Source organism: Ascaphus truei, chromosome 5 (assembly GCF_040206685.1).
Source record: "Ascaphus truei isolate aAscTru1 chromosome 5, aAscTru1.hap1, whole genome shotgun sequence".
NCBI lineage: Eukaryota > Metazoa > Chordata > Amphibia > Anura > Ascaphidae > Ascaphus > Ascaphus truei.
The window spans coordinates 284,014,030-284,039,020 of record NC_134487.1 but is presented as its reverse complement, the minus strand read 5'-3'; the positions used below and the strand labels follow the sequence as shown (position 1 = coordinate 284,039,020).

General features: G+C 47.9%; 1 protein-coding gene across 2 annotated transcripts in view; it reads left to right on the top strand.

Annotated features, from left to right (window-relative positions):
• WNT5B (Wnt family member 5B) overlaps window positions 1-24,991 on the top strand; it is a 155,680-nt gene that overhangs the window by 99,360 nt on the left and 31,329 nt on the right. For both annotated transcript variants that reach the window (XM_075602370.1, XM_075602369.1), the window contains exons 2-3: window positions 8,349-8,479; window positions 11,856-12,103. In XM_075602370.1, coding sequence (XP_075458485.1) covers window positions 8,349-8,479; window positions 11,856-12,103 — 379 coding nt within the window. The remainder of the gene's footprint in view (window positions 1-8,348; window positions 8,480-11,855; window positions 12,104-24,991) is intronic.

Sequence of the window (24,991 nt, the reverse complement as noted above, 5' to 3'; positions counted from 1 at the left end):
GCCTGTGGGATTACTATGATGTGAGCGACAAGGGAGGCGTGACCGTGATGTCACGAGGCCGGTTCACCCTCATTGGCTGTGCCGCCCCCGTGACGTGGCCACCGCGCCAAAACTCAAAAATCTCGTCTTCTGGAGATGCCGCCGCTCCTTCGCGCTTCGTCGCTTGAGCGCACTACGGCCGGCCTCATAGGGGAGCCGTCTCTTGTTGGCGCCGCGCGGTCGCGATCACTATGGACGAGGCCTTGCCCACCTCCCCAGCAGTGCAAGATCTTTGTAACACTTTCCTGTTTGGGATAATTTGTTGCCAATGTTCCCAGCAGTTTGAGCTGCAAACTGTAACCATAGATAATGTTCCCCTAGTAATATAAGAATACATTGTAGCTGCTGAGTTAGGCCAAGTTTAGACAGGCTGCGATGCAATGAGCGCCCGTGCGTGCGCACGTCCGCCACTCTTTCGCTTTAGTGTGTGGGAGTTTTCAAACTGAAAACGACCCCCAGCGGCGAAGTACGGCGCTGACGCCGCTGCACTTGAAGGAGACAACTGAGGTTTGTAATTTCAAGCGGCAGCCGCGTCACGTGTACTGCGCCAGCCAATCACAAACACGCACCCATTTTTTTTTTTTTTTAATGGTCCCGCCTCCAGTCGCGTCACTCTGTCTGCTGGGGATGAGCACGCGTCGCCCAGCAGGCAGAGGCTCGCAAGCACGGACGCGCGGTAGTGTAGCAGCCTGTCTGCGCTCAGCCCAACACTGGCTGACGGATTGATTTTGAATCTGAAAAGCAGCCATTTAGCGAACCCTGGGAAGCAGGATTTTGCTGATCGATTACGGGAGAATCAATCGATCGACGGCTTAGGTAATTAGTTTTCAATAAAGGTGATCATAGGCTGCATATATTAAAACAAAAAAAATAAAGATATTTTGTTTTTCTTCAAGCGGCTTGGATTGCCGAACCGCAGATTTCTCACATGAGTGTACAGTGGCTTCCTGCGCACGGCTGCTGTGCGGACGCTTTACTTGTCACTCAGAGTTAGGAGACTTCAATAATACACATGAAATCTTACTGAATATTCGGCATTGTGCGTGGGAAATAGGTGGTACAGTGGGTGTAAGTAAGCACAGTCTTTGCTTTGGAAAAGGACATAACTAGCTATGTTATCCTTTACCTGCAACGGGTTAACCCTTTTAGTGTTGAAGGCACCAGATACACACTGTTAACTCATCACAGTTTCCTTTAAGTGTTAGGCCTCGGCCATGCTCCCTGCTGGCGCGCTGAGGCGCAGGGAAAGCGGGTGCTTTCCCTGGCCTTGCGGTTGCTTACCGCACGCGCTGTCAGGGGGTGGGCCGGGGGCGGGCCGGGGGCGGACGCGTCACTGGCCGGGGGCAGGCCAGTGATGTCACGGAGCTGGTTCGCCCTCATTGGGCGAACCGCTCACGTGACCGGCCTGTCGCGCCGGCAAGCGGGGGAATTTTCAATTCCCCTAAGACCTGCGCTTCCGCACGCTTGCGGAAGCGCAGGTGAGCCCCTACTAAAGCCGCTCTAATTGCGGCTGTAGGGGCTCAATGCTGAGCGGGAGCACGAGTTAGCGCGCTTCCACCAGCAAGCAAGGAACATGGCCGAGACCTTAGAAACACTATACCACTAACACAGTTCAAAATATGCTTGATGTCATTTTGATTTTTCTTTTGATCTCTTACCTAACTAATGTTATCCCAGTGCCTTCATGTGGCTCATCTTTAGATTGTAAGCTCTTCCGGGCAGGCACTTCTGATACTTTTCTACTTTTGGTATTAGACTGTATACTCTCTGTGAACCTAGACAAAACCAGAATAATGGTATTCCAGAAAAAAACTAAGACATCAAACCATATCGCAATTCACACTGAATGACAATGCCCTGGAACAGACAGCGAGCTACACATACCTTGGTCTAACAATCAATTCATCATGGAAATTCAACCTGGCCATAAATACACCGAAGGAGAAGGCCTGCAGAGCATTTGATGCAATAAGGAAACAGATGTACCACTGCAAACTACCAATAAGAATCTGGTTGAAAATATTCAACAGCATCATAACACCCATCCTTCTGTATGGCAGCGAGGTGTGGGGTCCTGTGACATACCCAGACTCCACAAAATGGGATACCAGCCCAACCGAAATACTGCATCTGGAATTCTGCAAACACCTTCTCCAAGTACACAGGAGTACATCAAACAGTGCATGCCGGGCTGAGCTGGGCGCTCTCCTCTACTGCTCACGGTACAGAAGAGAGCGCTGACATTCTGGGCTCACCTAAACAGCAGCCACCCACAGTCTTACTGCTACAGAGCAATGAGAAGCCAGGACCTCCTCACTAAACCCTGTGCCATCAAACAACTTGTCCTCTCACTCCAAGAACCAAGCCCCACACAGATCAACAGCCTGACAAAAAAAACAAATCAACTCAATCACCAGCGAAATGAAGACGCAATATGTGACTATGTGGGAAAATGATATCCAGCGCTCAAAGAAGCTGGAGACCTACCACAGCCTACAGAGAGAATACACTCTGGCACCCTACCTACTGAAGGTAAAAAAAAAACAAAGAAGAGACAGACCTTGGGCCAGTACAGAATGAGCACCCACAGCCTGGAAATAGAAACAGGCAGACACAGACAGGACTGGAAGCCCCGGGAGATTAAACTGTGCCAGCGATGTGAGCTAGGAGAGGTGTGTGTGAGAGACACAGGCAGACACAGACAGGACTGGAAGCCCCGGGAGATTAAACTATGCCAGCGATGTGAGCTAGGAGAGGTGTGTGACAGACACAGACAGAACTGGAAGCCCCCGGAGGTGAGACTGTGCCAGCGATGTGAGCTAGGAGAGGTATGTGAGAGACAGGCAGACACAGACAGAACTGGAAGCCCCGGGGATGAGACTGTGCCAGCGATGTGAGCTAGGAGAGGTATGTGAGAGACAGGCAGACACAGACAGAACTGGAAGCCCCGGGAGGTGAGACTGTGCCAGCGATGTGAGCTAGGAGAGGTAGAAGATGAAACACATTTCTTGCTGCGCTGCACACAATACTTTGAAGTGGGGAGCGCCCACCCGGAGAAACTCACAGCTCGTCCAGAATTTTAATAATATAGAAGAGAACCAAAAAATAGCGATCCTCCTGGGAGAAGATGGAACCCCAGCAGAACTGGCTGCACACTATATCAGCACCTGCCACAGGCTGAGAGACGCCCACTAACCCCCACACCCGTGTGCAACTGTTACCCATGTACTGTGCAATCATTATACCCAACCCCTGTTATTCATGTACTGTGTAATCATTATACCCTACCCCCTGTTATTCATGTACTGTATAATCATTATACCCAACCCCTGTTATTCATGTACTGGGTAATCATTGTACCCTACCCCCTGTTATTCATGTACTGGGTAATCATTGTACCCTACACCCTATTATTCATGCTTTGGCAATAGTGAAATGTTCTTTCGTCATGCCAATAAAGCTTATTTGATTTGATGTGCAGTAGCTGTAACTAGATACAGTAATATGTACCCAACTCTTAGACACACCGTGTCACCCCTAACTCTTCCTTCACCCCACATCCCTCCAAGGCTTCTCTATTGGATGCAATGAGAAGCGCAGAAGTCCCCCTTATGGATTGAATGTGGGGATACATTGTTACCTGTGTGTTACCCGGTTTCTCACTATATTGAGTAGGGACCCAACTGTGAATCTGAGGATAGTAAGAGTTAGTAGCACAGGGCACGAGTACCTTTGGGGTCCTTTATCCAACCTTAAGGTTTCCACAAACCCCAAGACCTGTATCCCTGTATTCTTGATGGTGCTCTGCAATTGTGTGAGTGTGGGTTCATGTGAACCCTTATTTTATGTAATGATTTTTAGTATGTATTTTTAATATAAAGGTTTATATTCTTTATTAATTGTGTTTTTTCCCTTTTTGCTCTTTCTTTTTGTTTGCATGTTTCGTACCCACCCCGCTGCTCACGGGAGAGAGATGCAGAGGGAGACCCCCTGTTTTGAATCAAGGGGAACTATTGAGACTGCGCGCATCTTTGCTAAATTTTGGGGATACATTGTTACCTGTGTGTTACCCGGTTTCTCACTATATTGAGTAGGGACCCAACTGTGAATCTGAGGACAGTGAGAGTTAGTAGCACAGGGCACGAGTACCTTTGGGGTCCTTTATCCAACCTTAAGGTTTCCACAAACCCCAAGACTTGTATCCCATAAACCGAATGGTCAAACGATTTATGTCTAAAATAGTATCAAGTTAAAAGCTCCATGAGATATGACTATTTTTCCAAATATGTCATTGGGCACAAAACAGAGAAACCGTGAAACGGCAAGAATGAGCGTCAGAACCCGTCTGCGGCGCCTTAGTGCGGCGTTCCTGTGTGTTCTGAGTGTTGGGAACTTCGCAAAGTGAACACAAAGTTGTTCCTTTTTCTTGTCTTGATCTTGGATTTGTTTGTTAAAAGAGATCTTCCTTTCCCCAGAACAGCAGCCCCCTCATTACATCCCCCAACTATCAACATCCAAAGACTCGGAGGGAGCTTGGAGGTCGAACGCCAGTTCTGTTGTATAGAATAACCCTGATGTCAAAGCCAGATAATGAAGTTTGGCCCAATTGGCTCATTGGTGCTCCAAGATGTAACCGATTTGTTTGCTTGTGGCCCCGCATACCCCCATGTGCTGATATACGGTTCTGCAAGCGTATCGGCTCCAAAGAGCTTCCAGCCTGAATCAGGGGTGGGAAACTCCAGTCTTCAAGGCAGGCCAGGTTTTAAGGTGAATTACTGGGTCTTCGACTGAGCCACTGATTGAGCCACCTGTGCTGAAGCAGGGATAGCCCAAGAACCTGCCCTGTCTGTGACCCTTGAGGACTGGAGTTGCCCACCCCTGGTCTAAATGCTAGAATTAGAGATGTACAGACGTTACTGCAGTAGGGGTGTCTGCGAGCGAGGCTAGGGCACAGATTACACACTCCGCTTGCTAGCGAGAGTGCAAGCTCCTACCGTGCCACGCTCCTGCAGCACAAGCGACCCCTGCTCATAGAGCTGGCGGCGATGTGGGGGCGTCACAAGCTGGTTCGCCCTCATTGGCTGAACCAGCTCAGGTGACGTTGTCGTCACGCGGCAGCCGCCTGAGAAGACAAACATTTTTGTCTCAAAACGCAGGTCAACGCGCCTCTTCGCCTGCAGGCATCTGGCCAACTGCTATAGCCAATGACTGAAGTGTGCTTGACGCGCACGCAGCAACTCCTCCACTACAAGCTCGGCCTAACTGTTTAGTGAGAAGATTCAAGCTTGTTTTGTGTTTCTACCTTTTTTTCTTTCTACCACTCTAGTTTGTCTCTCTCCCCCTCTCTCTCTCTTCCTACCCACACACTCTCTTTTATAGGTTGACAGATGTTATCACAGTGTTTTCACAAGTACGAATATGTCAAAGTTAATGTCATATATTTCAGTCTCTCCCCCCCCCCCCCATGCCACACTTCTTACTTCCCTCTCTTTATTCCCTGTATCCCATCTTTCCCCAGCTCTCTTTCTCTCGCTAGTTTTCTTGCTCACTTCTTTGGGACTGTCCCGTGCCCCATCCCGCTTTGTTTTATGTTATCTCCCTTCTACGAATCTCGCTTTCTCTCTTCCGAACCTATTTCCTGGCTTCTCGCTCTCCCTTCCTCTCCTCCATTGTTCCCCTTACTTTCTCTTCCTTTATTTCTTCCTCTTCTCGTTCTCTTCTTCCTCTTTCCTGTGTCTCTTCTTGTGCTCTCTTCCTCCCTCTCTGTCCTCAGTGGTCCCAGCAAGACTACAACCCATGTCACACTCTCCTGTCCCTCCCCAGCCATTGTCTGCCTGTGTGTGTTTTGGGGCTAGGGGATCCCTCCCTCCCCTTCCTATCCCGAGACATTCCCAGTGAACTTCCATTTATATGGAGACTGTGTTCCCAGGATAATCCTTTGAAGAAAAATCAGGGTGGGAGGGGGACAGTCTGAGAGCCAGACGAGAGAGACAGTGAGGAGGAGAGAGAGAGAGAGAGACAGGTGAAGACAGGCTGCCCAGGAGGTGTGAAGAGAATGGGAGAGAGAGGTGAAAATAGCCAGGGAAAAGTGAAAAGAGAGACAGGTGTAGAGGGAAGGGAGAGAGAATGGGAGCCACAGAGAGGGCAATGGGGATAAAGGTGCGTGTAGCTGTTAAAATAAAGTAGGGGATAGAGGTATTTATTATCTTATTCTAATTAGAATGTATTTATTTATAAAGAAGCGCAGTGCATTATAATAGGGATGTGATGATGATAATACAATGACATTAACTGGTACAGTAAGTAAGGATGGCTCTGTTCTGAGAAGCTTACAATCAAAAAGCATTGTAATGGGAGGGGTTTGTTATTCAATCACGCCTGTGTATTTGGTGTAATGATGCAGTGTGCCCGTGTGTAGAAAGATTTGTGGTTTTGTTTTGTCAAGCACTGAGTATACTGTGTCTGTCTGGGGTAGATCATGATGTATTTACACTGATTAAAGCTTACTGTACTGCTCTACATAGGATGGTGTATTTTATAAAGAAACAATACAAGATACAATCCAATTTTTATTTTTTTAAAGGGGGTGTGTGCCGAGCACGCGCATTATAAGTGGAATGTCTGTGTTTTGGCACTGAAACTGTATTTAGATTTTTATGATTTTTATTAAATGAAAGGCTTTAGAGAGGTTATATTTTTATTTCTTTTTCAGCAGAAATTTCCATAGTATTAGTTGGAATACACTTATGCAATTGACTTATGATAACTAAATAAAGATACATATATTTTGGATTGTAAAGTTTCTAAATTGCGTTACTCTCAAAAGTCTTTCATTCGATCAAAATCATAATATCATTACACTAACTATATTATAATCTATAAAGAATTCATGTGTTGGATGTGTACACACCTTGCATCTTTTGCACTTCTCCAGTTTTTATTAGAAATGGTACATTTGTAAAAATGTTGCTATTTGCACTTCTATATTTGTACTCCCTGGGAATTCCTCTAATATCACTGTACTTTTTGTGTATGTGTACACACACACACTACAGCCACTGGAGCGTGTTCACGCCTCTACGCATGCGCGGCCAGCACCAGCCAATTACGTCACTTCTGTTTCACATTTTCATCTCCATGAAGCAGTTTTGTCCCATCAAAAGTTAGTAGGTGCCACTAAAGAAGTTTCACTTCAAAAATGTCAAGCAGAATGTATGACACCCATCACTTCTCATGATCAAATAGCGAAAGCGCCAGCCTTTCCCACGAGGAATGGAGATGTGCTGCAGCTGGAGACCCTTCATACATGTGATGTGTGTTCAGAGTTTTCGAGACCCAATAAAGGGATAATAGTGACCAAAACCTCTGCACTGCATACACGCATGTAGTCTGAAACCTCAACATCCAAACATAGGTGTCATAACTAATAATAATAGCTTTATTTAATATACAGCGCTTTTCTCCCAATGGGACTCAAAGTGCGTTATAGTATAGCGCGCGGGATGCAGCATATAAGATTGTGACAGACACAGTGCCTGCCAGGTGAGCTTACACTCTATGTTTTGGTACCTGGGGCACAGGGAGATAAAGTGACTTACCCAAGGTCACAAGGAGCAGACACTGGGAATTGAACCAGGTTGAATCAGTGTCATTGTTTTAGTCAGTGTCTTTACTCGGTGAGCGCCCCCCCCCCCGCCCGTCACTGCCCATCACTGCCCGTCACTGCCCGTCACTGCCCGTCACTGCCCTACTCACTGTGAGGGTCCTTTTTCTCTGTCCCTTTCCTCTTCGTAAAACTCACAAAATAGAGGGAAGTCTGAATTTTTTTCATTAGTAAAAAATGAAAAGGGTAATAATAACTGAGAAACTCCTAATAAAGGGGAGTCAGTGTTATGTGCATTAATATATATTTTCAGACAAGCTGCAGGTAGCTACAATATGTTTCTTATCTTTCTGTCTCTGTCTGTCTATCTGTCTCCCTCTGGTCTCTGTCCTCTCTCTCTCCTCCGTCCTCAAATCCCTGAATAATAAACTTATTTTTGCACAGTGACCCAACCTAGGACAAAGCTCAGCTCACACTCACACTCACACTCTCCCAGGTGATAAAATGCTAATGACAGAAGTGAGAAGGGTGAACTGTACAGGGATGTCCAGCAGAGGGAGGCAGAGAGTCCGAGCAGCCCCCTCCCCCGGGACAGACATCCCCTGCACCCAGAGCCTCACACACGGGGCTCGCGCACACACACTCACACTGCACACTCACACTGTGCTCACACTGTGCTCACACTCACACTGTGCCTGTTTCCCAGGGACCCCTGTGCTGGAGAGCCGCGGATCAGGGCGCACAGAGGGGCAGCATGAGGGGGATCCCGCAGCTGCTGCTGGTCACAGCTCTCCTGTCCTGCTGCAGCCAGCCCCTGGCAGGAGCCAGCTCCTGGTGGTGAGTGAGGGGCAAATACTCAAGTGCGGGGGGGGGGGGGGGGGGAGCATAGAAAGTGTGTGTGAAAGCAGAGGTGATGGAGAGAGAGAAGGTGGAGAGAAAATGAGTAAGAAAGAGGAGGAGGGAGAAGATGAATGGGACAGGGGAGGCAAAGAAGTGAGACAGAGAGAAGGGAGAGGGAGAGAAGGGGAAACAGAGAGAGAAGATGGAATGAGACGGGAGGGGAAGAAGTGAGAGCATGTGTGAGAGAGAGGGAGACAGAGAGAATGGAGAGGGGGAGAGAAGGGGAAACAGAGAGAAGATGGAATGAGACAGGGGAGGGGAAGAAGTGAGAGAATGTGTGAGAGAGAGGGGAGACGGAGAGAAGGGAGAGGGGAGATAAGGGGAAACAGAGAAGATGGAATGAGACAGGGGAGGGGAAGAAGTGAGAGAATGTTTGAGAGAGAGAGAGAGGGGAGAGGGGGGAGAAGGGGAAACAGAGAGAAGATGGAATGAGACAGGGGAGGGGAAGAAGTGAGAGAATGTGTGAGAGAGAGGGGAGACAGAGAGAAGGGAGAGGGGGAGAAGGGGAAACAGGGAGAGAAGATGGAATGAGACAGGGGAGGGGAAGAAGTGAGAGAATGTGTGTGAGAGAGAGAGAGGGGAGACAGAGAGAAGGGAGAGGGGAAGAAGGGGAAACAGAGAGAAGATGGAATGAGACAGGGGAGGGGAAGAAGTGAGAGAATGTGTGAGAGAGAGAGGGGAGACAGAGAGAAGGGAGAGGGGGGAGAAGGGGAAACAGAGAGAAGATGGAATGAGACAGGGGAGGGGAAGAAGTGAGAGAATGTGTGAGAGAGAGAGAGGAGACAGAGAGAAGGGAGAGGGGGAGAAGGGGAAACAGGGAGAGAAGATGGAATGAGACAGGGGAGGGGAAGAAGTGAGAGAATGTGTGAGAGAGAGAGGGGAGACAGAGAGAAGGGAGAGGGGAAGAAGGGGAAACAGAGAGAAGATGGAATGAGACAGGGGAGGGGAAGAAGTGAGCGCATGTGTGTGAGAGAGAGAGGGGAGACAGAGAGAAGGGAGAGGGGAAGAAGGGGAAACAGAGAGAAGATGGAATGAGACAGGGGAGGGGAAGAAGTGAGAGAAAAGAGAGAGCCAGTTAGAAAGAGAATGTGTGAGATATGGAGGGGGAGACAGAGGGTGGAGAGGGGAGATGGAGAGGAGAGGGGGAGACAGAGAGAGGAGAGGGGGAGACAGAGGGAAAACGTAAGCTCTTGGTGATGAGAAAGTGTCATAAATGAGAGAGCCCGGGAGATAAAGGTAAGGGGAGTAAAAGTGTGTGATATGAGGGGGGGGGGGGGTGTTTAAAAATCATTCAGGACAGAGACATTTTTGGGAGAGACACTGGGAGAGAGAGATCAGTGTAGAAGTCAGGGGCAAATGGTGCAAAAACCGAATGAAAATGTAGAGGAGGGGTCCCCCTTTTATTGAACCGGTACTTAGAATCACTCCCCCCATGTACCATTTATTGCCCTGCCTGGGGGTGACTTTCTTTCTGCCTTATCTAATGGCATTTTCAGAGATTGGGAAAGGGATGCCAGAAGGAATGCCCCCCCCCTCCCCTTGGAACAGTGTCCTGGGTGGGAGTGGGGATTTAACTTTACCTTGCCTGCTTTAAACCCTCTGGGGGCCTGTAGGAATTTGAGGGAGGGGGCTGATGTAGGTCAAGATATGGATTATTATCATCCCAATATGTGGAGTTAACCTCTTGCTTCCTAGGGGTTACCCTGTTTAAAAGAGTAGTTCTGCAAATGTTAACCCCTTCGCTGCCAAAAGGGGCCTGTCAATGCAGTGAATGGGTTAAGACAAGCGGCAGGGGCAGCTCCCGCTGTGCCCCCAGTGCTGCCAACAATCAGGGTATAAGGGGTTACAATGAGAGGGATATGGGGCAGTGTAAACATTTATTGCACATTAAAGATCCCAAACGCTGAAAACTGTCTGTCTCTGTATTGAGCTCCTGTAATGTCCGTGTGTGTGTGTGTGTGTGTGTGTGTGTGTGTATATATATATGTATGTATCTATCTATATATATATATATATATATATATATTTATATATATATATATATATAATTTTTTATATAATTATATATATGACAGACACTCCAATTAAGTATATTGCCGCTAGTGTGCGCATCATACAGCAAATCAAAAGATAGATAATTACTCCACCAGACTCTGATATAATGGAGACAGCGCTGCGAGGCTGGATTTCAAAATGTTATCTTTATCGTCCACTGAACAGAAGCCAACGTTTCGGTCGCTCTGGTACGTTCCTCAGGTATTACCCCACTCCCCCTGAGTAAGGTCCCAGAGAGAGCGGAACGTTGGTTTCTGTTCAGTGGACGATAAAGATAACATTTTGATATCCAGCCTCGCAGCGCTGTGTCCTCAGTCACAATGAAGACTTGTTACTTTTGACGCAGTCTGAGGATTTGAGCAGAAGACGTGGGGGGGGGGGGGTGAGGGGGGAGAGGGGGGAGAAATAACAGACAGCGATGCAGAATGTTATCCCTTATATTGTTATATATAATTTGCGTGTGGTTTAACAACTCCTATTGCCACTTTCCAAAATCACAGGGGCAAAATATCAATGAAATACCTGGGAATATTGTGGTCTGTTTACTAAAAACTCCCAGGTGCAAAGCTGGGGCAAAACCAGTGCAAAAGAACAGCACCAGATTTACCAAAGGAAATGGATACCACTAAACACAACTAGTTATTTCCCTTTAATAAATCTGGTGCGCCTCTTTGTTGCGGTTAGGTGCCCGTTTTGAAGCCGGGGGAGACTTTAGTCAAATAGATTAATTGGCGCTCAGACAAAATGAAAAATGTCTCTCTTGGGCCATATTTACTAAGTGGTGCTACTATATAAAACCCCATCCAAGTAAATGGGTCATAAGGGGTCTTATGGAGTAGCACCACTTGGTACACATGGGCCTCCGTTGCCAGTTTACCAGCAATATTACCTTGAAGCTTCATAATACCATTTAATACCCTTGGGATCATGGTTTGTGCCCCTCCCAGCATTGAGAGACAGTTTACAATCCATTCAAGTCGGGTGTCTCCCAGTGCTGGAAGGTGGATTAGGGCAGAGCACTGCTTAGGAAACCTGGCTCTTCATCTCTTGGGTGGCAGGCGGGCTGCAGCAAATCGCTGAATGTTAAACATGGGTTTTGTTGTTGCTGTATTTGGGATTGATGTGCTTATTTATTGTACTGTATATAAAAGAGGTAACCAGTGCCGTACTGGAGGGGGTGGCGCTAGAACAGAGCATGTGTGGAATGGGTAGTGCCACCTTCAGGTTGTTTCACCCCTAATGCGCTCTGTCTTTGTAGGTCCTTGGCAGTGAACCCGGTGCAGAGACCGGAGATGTACATCATTGGAGCACAGCCTCTGTGCAGCCAACTGACCGGGCTCTCTCCCGGGCAGAGGAAACTGTGCCAGCTGTACCAGGACCACATGGTATACATCGGAGAGGGGGCCAAGACTGGCATCAAGGAGTGTCAGTACCAGTTCAAGCAGCGGAGGTGGAACTGCAGCACTGTGGATAATAACTCTGTGTTTGGCAGAGTCATGCAAATAGGTGAGAAGATAAAGGCAACCACTGTGGGGTGCAGTGTACAGGGCACAGTGTACGTGGGGTGCAAAGTACACAGGGTAGGGGTCATTGCATTGTGCAGGGGGCTGTTACCATTGGTTAGGGATGGTACTTTGTTAACATTTGACAATGTCAATGGTTTACTATTCTGTCTTGTAGGATACATTTGACAGGTATTAACCCTTTCACTTCAAAGCAATACATTGCATTCCCCCAGTTAAAGGGTTAAGCAGAGGAAGGTAACACCAGCTTAGACTGAACGCTTTGACATATAAAAAAAAAAAGGCAGAATACAAGTGTCACACCAGAATGGAACAAAAAAGGAAGAGAAAGGTAACTTTTGTGCTTTCATGTGAAAAGTGCAGCGGCCGCTAAATATAACGTGAGCAGACACATCCCCTGCAGTGTAGCCAATACCCGTCATTCTTTCGTTATCGCTCCACAACGCTGGTCTTTAATGTGGTATCACATTGCATGCTGCCCACGGTTTCACTTTGAATATTATTTGACGCAGGAAAGATGACAATGATGAGATACAGGAATATAGCTCTATCTGTCACATAACTCGTCCTCCTGCCGTGTGTAGCCGCCCCCAAATGGCTCAGCGAGGGAGCAGTGCGGGGTCCGAGCAAAGAACACTGACACATTGATGCACCTACATCTTTATTACATATATACACGTACGTGTGTATGTGTATGTATTAAGCAGGTTAAATGCGCAGTCATTTCCCAAAGAGCTTGCAATCTAATCTTGGCTCTGAGACATTGTATAGCGCTGATCATGTACTCTGTGCTGCATGATGTAATCAATCACACAAACAGTTGAAGGTGAGAACATGTATATAAAGAAAACTACATTAAAAAATGCTTTACTTTATGTATGTACTGTATGTGTGTATGTATGTATGTTTGTATGCGTGTATGTATGCATGTCTCTATGTGTGTCTGTATGTGTGTCTGTATGTATGTCTGTATGTGTGTATGTCTGTATGTATGTGTGTATGTCTGTATGTGTGTATGTATGTATTTATGTATGTATGTGTGTATGTATGTATGGATACCTTTTATTCATGTAGTACCATCCGTGTACATAGCGCATCACCGCAGTAATACACGTGACATAATAATATAACATATAATGGGAATAAGCGCTTCAGACATAAAAGTAACATTAGGAAAACGAGCCCCTGCGCCGAAGAGCTTACAATCTAAGTTATTTTCTTAAATCACGTGAAGTAAAAATAAATGTATATTCATGTGCCCGGCGTCGGCTGTTTTTGTACTTCTTGTAGTTGGTCCCTTCAAGTATGTAAGTTGTTTAGTATTTGGAGGGTGCTCAGTCTTGTTGTTTGGCATAATATAATTATACAGAGGAAGGGTAAAACGCAGGGACTAGATGTGAAAGTGACCGCCAGCATGTCCTGCAGTTAATAACTTGCTACACAGGTGTGCTGGAGCAGGAGTGACCAGCTCCATCCCTCACAGGCAGGGCCGCGTTATACATTAGGCCGGCTAGGCGCAGGGCCTGGGGCCTACGAACCTTTTAGGGCCTACAATATTTCACTTGAAAAAATACCTAAACAAAAAAAATCACAAAATAAGAGAACATTTTAATTTAAAATGCCTTCGAAGTATCGATACCTTTAAATATCGATGCCAAATATTGCTAGTATTGAAAGAAACAAGCAAACGATGAAATTAGCATAAAAATGAGTACAAATATCGGACACACAGGCCTCTAGAAATAAAAGTGCCTAGGGCCTGCGAAGGTCTTAAAACGGCCCTGCTCACGGGCCACCAACAGGTCAGGTTTTTCAGGATATCCCTGCTTCAGCACAAGGGGTGCAGTTGAAGATAGAGCCACCTCTGCTAAAGCAGGGATATCCTGAAAACCTGACCTGTTTTTGGCCCATGAGGACTGGAGTTGGCCACCCCTGTGTTAGAGCGATACACTTTTTATCACCTGGGAGATTGACCACACTGTGCTGTGTCTCACGGCACAAAAATGTCCTGGTGTGCTCCCACCTACCCACCTTGCAGCCCACACTAATAACCCACCGGCAGTCTCCCACCTACCCACCCTGCATAACACACTAATAACCCACCGGCAGTCTCCCACCTACCCACCCTGCATAACACACTAATAACCCACCGGCAATCTCCCACCTACCCACCCTGCATAACACACTAATAACCCACCGGCAATCTCCCACCTACCCACCCTGCAGCCCTCACTAATAACCCACCGGCAGCCTCTCAGCTACCCACCCTGCAGCCCACACTAATAACCCACCAGCAGTCCCACCTACCCACCCTGCATAACACACTAATAACAGCAGTCCCACCTTCCCACCGTGCAGCCCACACTAATAACCCACCGGCAGTCTCTCAGCTACCCACCCTGCAGCCCTCACTAATAACCCATCTGCAGTCGCCCACCTACCCACCCTGCAGCCCTCACTAATAACCCATCTGCAGTCGCCCACCAACCCACCCTGCAGCCCACACTAATAACCCATCTGCAGTCGCCCACCTACCCACCCTGCAGCCCACACTAATAACCCACCGGCAATCTCCCACTTACCCACCCTGCATCCCACACTAATAACCCACCGGCAATCTCTCAGCTACCCACCGTGCAGCCCACACTAATAACCCACCTGCAGTCTCTCCGCTACCCACCCTGCAGCCCACACTAATAACCCACCGGCAGTCTCCCACCTACCCACCCTGCATAACACACTAATAACCCACCGGCAGTCTCCCACCTACCCACCTACCCACCCTGCATAACACACTAATAACCCACCGGCAGTCTCCCACCTACCCACCCTGCAGCCCACACTAATAACCCACCGGCAGTCTCCCACCTACCCACCCTGCAGCCCACACTAATAACCCACCGGCAGTCTCCCACCTACCCACCCTGCAGCCCTCACTAATAACCCACCGGCAGTCTCCCACCTACCCACCCTGCAGCCCTCACTAATAACCCACCGGCAGCCTCTCAGCTACCCACCCTGCATAACACACTAATAACCCACCGGCAATCTCCCACCTACCCACCCTGCATAACACACTAATAACCCACCGGCAATCTCCCACCTACCCACCATGCATAACACACTAATAACCCACCGGCAATCTCCCACCTACCCACCTTGCATAACACACTAATAACCCACCGGCAGTCTCCCACCTACCCACCCTGCAGCCCACACTAATAACCCACCGGCAGTCTCCCACCTACCCACCCTCACTAATAACCCACCGGCAGCCTCTCAGATACCCACCCTGCAGCCCACACTAATAACCCACCAGCAGTCCCACCTACCCACCCTGCATAACACACTAATAACCCATCTGCAGTCGCCCACCAACCCACCCTGCAGCCCACACTAATAACCCATCTGCAGTCGCCCACCTACCCACCCTGCAGCCCTCACTAATAACCCATCTGCAGTCGCCCACCAACCCACCCTGCAGCCCACAATAATAACCCATCTGCAGTCGCCCACCTACCCACCCTGCAGCCCACACTAATAACCCACCGGCAATCTCCCACCTACCCACCCTGCATCCCACACTAATAACCCACCGGCAATCTCTCAGCTACCCACCGTGCAGCCCACACTAATAACCCACCTGCAGTCTCTCCGCTACCCATCCTGCAGCCCACACTAATAACCCACCGGCAGTCTCCCACCTACCCACCCTGCAGCCCACACTAATAACCCACCGGCAGTCTCCCACCTACCCACCCTGTGTCCCACACTAATAACCCACCGGCAGTCTCCCACCTACCCACCCTGTGTCCCACACTAATAACCCACCTGCAGCCTCAGCTACCCACCCTGCAGCCCACACTAATATCCCACTGGCAATCTCTCACCTACCCACCCTGCAGCCCACACTAATAACCCACCGGCAATCTCTCACCTACCCACCCTGCAGCCCACACTAATAACCCACCGGCAATCTCTCACCTACCCATCCTGCAGCCCACACTAATAACCCACCGGCAATCTCTCAGCTACCCACCTTGCATAACACACTATTAACCCACCACCAGTCTCCCACCTACCCACCTTGCATAACACACTATTAACCCACCACCAGTCTCCCACCTACCCACCGTGCAGCCCACACTAATAACCCACCTGCAGTCTCAGCTACCCACCGTGCAGCCCACACTAATAACCCATCTGCAGTCGCCCACCTACCCACCCTGCAGCCCACACTAATAACCCACCGGCAATCCCTCACCTACCCACCCTGCAGTCCTCACTAATAACCCACCGGCAGTCTCCCACCTACCCACCCTGCGTCCCACACCAATAACCCACCGGCAGTCTCTCAGTTACCCACCCTGCAGCCCTCACTAATAACCCACCGGCAGTCTCTCCGCTACCCACCCTGCAGCCCTCACTAATAACCCACCTGCAATCTCTCCGCTACCCACCCTGCAGCCCACAATAATAACCCACCTGCAGTCTCAGCTACCCACCCTGCAGCCCACACTAATAACCCACCGGCAGTCTCAGCTACCCACCCTGCATAACACACTAATAACCCACCGGCAGTCTCAGCTACCCACCCTGCATAACACACTAATAACCCACCGGCAGTCTCCCACCTACCCACCCTGCAGCCCACACTAATAACCCACCGGCAGTCTCAGCTACCCACCCTGCATAACACACTAATAACCCACCTGCAGTCTCAGCTACCCACCCTGCAGCCCACACTAATAACCCACCGGCAGTCTCAGCTACCCACCCTGCATAACACACTAATAACCCACCGGCAGTCTCCCACCTACCCACCCTGCAGCCCTCACTAATAACCCACCTGCAGTCTCAGCTACCCACCCTGCAGCCCACACTAATAACCCACCTGCAATCTCAGCTACCCACCCTGCAGCCCACACTAATAACCCACCGGCAGTCTCAGCTACCCACCCTGCATAACACACTAATAACCCACCGGCAGTCTCAGCTACCCACCCTGCATAACACACTAATAACCCATCGGCAGTCTCCCACCTACCCACCCTGCAGCCCACACTAATAACCCACCGGCAGTCTCAGCTACCCACCCTGCATAACACACTAATAACCCACCTGCAGTCTCAGCTACCCACCCTGCAGCCCACACTAATAACCCACCGGCAGTCTCAGCTACCCACCCTGCATAACACACTAATAACCCACCGGCAGTCTCTCAGCTACCCACCCTGCAGCCCACACTAATAACCCACCTGCAGTCTCAGCTACCCACCGTGCACCCCACACTAATAACCCACCGGCAGTCTCTCGGCTACCCACCCTGCAGTCCACACTAATAACCCGTCTGCAGTCGCCCACCTACCCACCCTGCAGCCCACACTAATAACCCACCGGCAATCCCTCACCTACCCACCCTGCAGCCCACACTAATAACCCACCGGCAATCCCTCACCTACCCACCCTGCAGTCCTCACTAATAACCCACCGGCAGTCTCCCACCTACCCACCCTGCGTCCCACACTAATAACCCACCGGCAGTCTCTCAGTTACCCACCCTGCATAACACACTAATAACCCACCGGCAGTCTCAGCTACCCACCCTGCAGCCCACACTAATAACCCACCGGCAGTCTCAGCTACCCACCGTGCAGCCCACACTAATAACCCACCTGCAGTCTCAGCTACCCACCCTGAAGCCCACACTAATAACCCACCGGCAGTCTCTCCGCTACCCACCCTGCAGCCCACACCAATAACCCACCGGCAGTCTCACACCTACCCACCCTGTGTTCCACACCAATAACCCACCGGCAGTCTCCCACCTACCCACCCTGTGTCCCACACCAATAACCCACCGGCAGTCTCCCACCTACCCACCCTGCATAACACACTAATAACCCACCGGCAATCTCTCACCTACCCACCCTGCAGCCCACACCAATAACCCACCTGCAGTCTCCCACCTACCCACCCTGTGTTCCATACCAATAACCCACCGGCAGTCTCCCACTTACCCACCCTGCACCCACACCAATAACCCACCGGCAGTCTCCCACCTACCCACCCTGCATCCCACACCAATAACCCACCGGCAGTCTCCCACCTACCCACCCTGTGTCCCACACCAATAACCCACCGGCAGTCTCCCACCTACCCACCCTGCATAACACACTAATAACCCACCGGCAATCTCTCACCTACCCACCCTGCAGCCCACACTAATAACCCACCGGCAGTGCCTTACTACACGCAGCCGCAAAAAAACACATTGTAAACGTATTAAACATTGGACACAAGTCTCCGGTCGTTCTCTTACAGAGATGTACACCGTATTTATGTTCTGAGCATTGCAAGGAAGAGATTCTTTCTAAAGTCTGTCTGTTTGTATTTACAAAGAACATTAAAACGTAAGTGTGCAAACCAGAAAGTACTAGTACTCTGGGTTTATAAATACCCCCAGGATCATAGCACTCAAATCAGTGGGGGCTTTTCTCTATAGGAGGGTTCGGGTGGAGGGAGAGTTATTGGGGCATTAGGTATGAGGCAGTAGGGCCAGAAACTAGTAGTGTGAGTGTGAGTAGTCATACTCGGTGAGAGGGTCAGACTTCTGCTTTAATTCCGGCTGTGCCAACTATCCAGAGCAATGGCATTACACTGGTTAACAGTCTCTTAATGCAACAAGGGGTTAATAGTTGCGGGTTGCCTGTAACCGCTTTTTGTAGTTGGCCCCTTTGGCAGTGAAGGGGTTAACCAGTGGCATTCCCAGGCTCTTTTATTAAAGGGGGATTAGAGTTATTATCACACATTGTGTCCTCTTCCTAATATCACCGGGACCCGTGTTTGGGGTTTTGTACAGAACATATTTCTCTTTCAGAATCTGTGTTTGCTTTTCCATCTTCCACCTTATTCACAGACCAAAATTCCCCCTCCAGTTGTTAGCTACACATATACACACACACATACTGTATATCTCTTTATTTATATAGCTCCATTTATATACGTAGCGCGTCACAGCAGTAATACACGTGACATAATGTGACACACAGCGGGAATAAGCACTTTAGACATAAAAGTAACATTAGGAAAAGGAGTCCCTGCCCCAAAGAGCTTACAATCTAATTAGAGCTTACATATATATATATATAAAAAGTAGATTTTACCAGATTGGAGTCCGGAAAAAACGAGACAGCACACAGTCCAGTAGTTCCAATGAAGTTGTATTCAAAGTAACATGGCCCCACCTCCAACGTTTCGGTCCACTCAACGTGACCTTCCTCAGGGACGTGCAATAAGTGAATGCTAATCCACCCCCTTATATACCCAAACAAATCAAAATTAAAATGAACTCACCCGTGTAGGGGCAACATAGCCCGCGAAACCGCGCCGCTGTGACACGCATGCAAATGCTGGAACGCATCGCCATCTTGGATTTGTTAACCTGAAACATCCTGTAAAACTATGGTGGCCTCAATGATCTGCCCGTAGGCACGTTCGCGCATGCGCGGGCTCCTCATGCCGTGACCCGCAGTGTACTGCTGGAACGCAACGCCATGTTGTATCCAGTGATCTTGTATATTAACCTGGCTACGGTGGCCCGAATGGTGCTTATTAGCCTCTATGGTGGCGGTTCGCGCATGCGCACACCTCCCCGCGCAACTCATTGAGCAAACTACAATACAACGCAGGATCTAAGCTATCCTTTAGCTTGCCCCATTAAGCACATAAGGGCGCCCATATACTGACATAGCCTTAGGGACACATATGTGATTCTGGTAAAAAATGCCTAAACTCTATGATAAAAGGCACCTAGAAAATGGGAACGTTGTAGGAAGCTCTGATACATAGGCACAATAAAGCTTATTATGTTGTATGTAGTTATTTGTTTGAAACTATACTCAAAAGGACCCGTTCCAGCATGAGAACGCATGGCACACACAGCAAACATACACAAACCAATTAAATAACAAACATGTGAAGTGCTGTGTGCAACACAGTGAGGTATATTGTTATTAATGTCCCACTATAATAAATACTATAACTACAATGACTGATAAAGTCTAAAATCGAAAACCAGATACCATATATGGTCAAACTAATCTCTTCAAAAATAATGAGACTAGTAGCTTACAGCATATATGACTAATGAGACAAATTGTGATGGACAAGAGTATGTCTATCCGGAGCCAATATTCACATTGTACTCCGTAAGCAAAATTCTGTCCTAGGGACAGCTTGTGACCGACAAGACATATTTAAACGACATGTCAGATGTTTTGCAGTCTCAGATACACCATATAATATCTACGATCTCGAAGCGGGACATCGTGAACAATCTTGATGCACACACCTAACCCATAAGGTGATAAAGTGAAAATGACAATACAAGGGCACATAAAGGAATAACACATGTAGTCGTAATGCAGAAATATTACAAAAGGAACATTGACATGCAAAAGCACACAACCACAAAACAGTAAACAATAGTTCAGCAACACAAAATATCACAGTCCTAATTTCATTCATAAGAAACATCCTAAAGAAAAATCTTTGTTTAAGCCAAAAGGGGCCACTGTTTTTAATTCAAAGATGTGTCTCGCCTCACTTTGCAACAAAAGTTTGTTTCTATCACCCCCTCGTGTGGGCGCTCGGACCTGTGAGATTGGCATGCACCTAAACGTTGCCAATGAATGTTTAAAGTCCCTGAAATGTTTGGCAACAGGGAGACATTTGAACTCCAAATCTTTGGCATCTGTAGATAATGCTTTACGAATAGTGGAACGATGGATGGCTATGCGTTCTTTAAGCATTCGCACTGTCTTCCCAATATACAGTAGAGTAGACCACAGGGACATTTAATCAAATATATAACAAATTTTGATTCACAATTCAGGTGTTGGTGAATTTTGATTTTGGTCCCATTGTGTGGATGGCAATAGAAAGACCCCACCTGCATGAATTGGCAATTCGTGCACCCTTTGCATCTGTAGGCCCCAGGTTTTTGGGATAACCAGGTTTTGTCCCTGCTATATTTGTCAGCTGGATCACCAATTGACGGACCACGGCGAAAACAAAACAAGGGGGGTTCACGGAAAAATTTACCAATTTTGTCATCATTGGCCAATACATGCCAATTGTCCCTAATGCCACGTTGTATGCATGGGGACGCCGTGCTGAATGTGCTTATAACATTAAATCTTGAGCTGTTTGTTTGTTCTCCCAATTCGGTGTTAGGACAATCCACAATGTCCAAACGGATCACTCGATCCAGTGCATCTTTGACGTCGACCGGATTATAACCTCGCTCTAGGAACCTATTAGCCATATTGATAAGAGCAGGTTCCAACTCATTAAGATCACTAGTGATTCGCTTCACTCGTAGTAATTGTGAATACGGGAGCCCCTTCTTCAACGGGGCCGGGTGGTGGCTTGTGGCATAGAGCAGTGTGTTCTTGTCAGTTGTTTTTTGATATAGCCTTGTGGCCAATTTGTCGCCTGCTTTGTATACCATCGTGTCCAAGAATGGAATTTCAAGTTCACTGTAACACAGCGTAAAACGTATCTTTGATGGAATATCGTTGAGACGGTTCACAAAGTCCTGCAATTCCACGGCAGAGCCACTCCAAACAATAAAAATATCATCAATGTAGCGTAAAAACTTTCTGATGTATTGTGCATTGGGCGCATCGCATAAGATGTGGGTTTGCTCATACATGTCCATGTAAAAGTTCGCATATGATGGGGCCATGTTTGAGCCCATGGCTGTCCCACTGAGTTGGAGATAATATGAATTTTCAAACCTAAAGAAATTTTTGTTTAGGATGACTTCTATCAGGAGTAGTAAAAATTCAGACGGTGGTCCAGTCTGCAACGTGCTTGTTATCAACTTTCTCCTGATTGCCTCCAACCCCTCTTTGTGCGGAATGTTCGTATATAAACTTGCTACATCAAGGGTAGCCAATATGCACCCAGATGGATTAAATGCTAGATCGTTAATATGCTCCATGAAGTTGGTAGTGTCCTTGACAAATGTAGCCATGCCCGCCACCAACGGTTGTAAATAGAAATCAACGTATTGTGAAATCGGATGGCATAGTGATGTCCGAGCCGAGATGATTGGTCGACCTGGCGGGTGTGTTGTAGACTTGTGAATCTTGGGGATCGTGTACATGACAGGTATTCTAGGGTGCTGCTGGGTAAGGAAACCGCCGGTGTCTTCCGAAATCCATCCATTGGATATGCCCATTTTTATTATGGCATCGATTTCCCCTTTGTACGCCACAGTGGGATCCTTCCCCAACTGTTTGTACGTTTCAGTGTCTCCCAGTTGGCGCAACACCTCTTCTCTGTAGTAAAGATAATCCAAAATGACGATTCCGCCACCTTTATCGGCGGCCCGGATGATGATATTCTTGTTGTTTCTTAGGCACTTGACCGCCAGTCTTTCTTCATTCGTCAGGTTGAAGAAGCTGGTTTTCTGCGTCTTAATCTTGCTTCTTGTAGCTTTACCTAGAAGGTTCATAAATGTTGCAATACTGGGATTAGACACCTGTGGATCAAACGTACTGCGTGGCTTGAAGTGGGATCTTGTGTATTCAGGTGCTTGGTTGGCTTCTGATTTTGAAAAGAAGTCCTTAAGTTTAAGGTGTCTGTTTATTTTAAAGAGGTCCACTTCCCACTTGAATGGGTCTTGCTTATACGTTGGCACAAAGCCAAGACCTTTGTGTAAAACATTTACCTCCGCCGACGAGAGGGTGTGTTTGGAAAGATTAAAAATTACCGTTTCCTGGGTTGTTGTCTTGGACCTCTCCCCCTGTTTGGGTGGCGCTCCGGATATCGGCGTCTTTCGGCCTCCTCGCCTGATTTTCCTCCGGCATCTCCGACTCCTATAGGCGGTTTGGCTCTCCCGTCCGGGCCTTGTCCTAAAAAAGAAGGTTCTGCAGACATGTTGTCACTGACAGTGTCCGCGGCGTCTGAGAAGTCCGTATCACTGGTGTTATACCCAGGCTTTCTATATCCCCCCCGTCTTCGGCGGGACTGGCCCCTCTGTTGACCTTGCGCACCTGTGGGTGGATCACTTAACCCCAGCAACCATCTGTATACCTTGCGATCCTTATAATCTGACTCAACAACTTTGAGTTTCTCTCTTTTATACTTAATGAGATTGTTTCTGTATGTGTCAATGGAGGACTGTATTTTGTCCGTCCAATTCGTTGAAGTCTCAGTCTCTAGAGTTGTTCCATGTTTGGAGTAGATGGTATCTATCTCTTTTTTAATCTGTCATGTACACGATCCCCAAGATTCACAAGTCTACAACACACCCGCCAGGTCGACCAATCATCTCGGCTCGGACATCACTATGCCATCCGATTTCACAATACGTTGATTTCTATTTACAACCGTTGGTGGCGGGCATGGCTACATTTGTCAAGGACACTACCAACTTCATGGAGCATATTAACGATCTAGCATTTGATCCATCTGGGTGCATATTGGCTACCCTTGATGTAGCAAGTTTATATACGAACATTCCGCACAAAGAGGGGTTGGAGGCAATCAGGAGAAAGTTGATAACAAGCACGTTGCAGACTGGACCACCGTCTGAATTTTTACTACTCCTGATAGAAGTCATCCTAAACAAAAATTTCTTTAGGTTTGAAAATTCATATTATCTCCAACTCAGTGGGACAGCCATGGGCTCAAACATGGCCCCATCATATGCGAACCTTTACATGGACATGTATGAGCAAACCCACATCTTATGCGATGCGCCCAATGCACAATACATCAGAAAGTTTTTACGCTACATTGATGATATTTTTATTGTTTGGAGTGGCTCTGCCGTGGAATTGCAGGACTTTGTGAACCGTCTCAACGATATTCCATCAAAGATACGTTTTACGCTGTGTTACAGTGAACTTGAAATTCCATTCTTGGACACGATGGTATACAAAGCAGGCGACAAATTGGCCACAAGGCTATATCAAAAAACAACTGACAAGAACACACTGCTCTATGCCACAAGCCACCACCCGGCCCCGTTGAAGAAGGGGCTCCCGTATTCACAATTACTACGAGTGAAGCGAATCACTAGTGATCTTAATGAGTTGGAACCTGCTCTTATCAATATGGCTAATAGGTTCCTAGAGTGAGGTTATAATCCGGTCGACGTCAAAGATGCACTGGATCGAGTGATCCGTTTGGACATTGTGGATTGTCCTAACACCGAATTGGGAGAACAAACAAACAGCTCAAGATTTAATGTTATAAGCACATTCAGCACGGCGTCCCCATGCATACAACGTGGCATTAGGGACAATTGGCATGTATTGGCCAATGATGACAAAATTGGTAAATTTTTCCGTGAACCCCCCTTGTTTTGTTTTCGCCGTGGTCCGTCAATTGGGGACATGATCACGCAAGCTGATCCAGCTGACAAATATAGCAGGGACAAAACCTGGTTATCCCAAAAACCTGGGGCCTACAGATGCAAAGGGTGCACGAATTGCCAATACATGCAGGTGGGGTCTTTCTATTGCCATCCACACAATGGGACCAAAATCAAAATTCACCAACACCTGAATTGTGAATCAAAATTTGTTATATATTTGATTAAATGTCCCTGTGGTCTACTCTATATTGGGAAGACAGTGCGAATGCTTAAAGAACGCATAGCCATCCATCGTTCCACTATTCGTAAAGCATTATCTACAGATGCCAAAGATTTGGAGTTCAAATGTCTCCCTGTTGCCAAACATTTCAGGGACTTTAAACATTCATTGGCAACGTTTAGGTGCATGCCAATCTCACAGGTCCGAGCGCCCACACGAGGGGGTGATAGAAACAAACTTTTGTTGCAAAGTGAGGC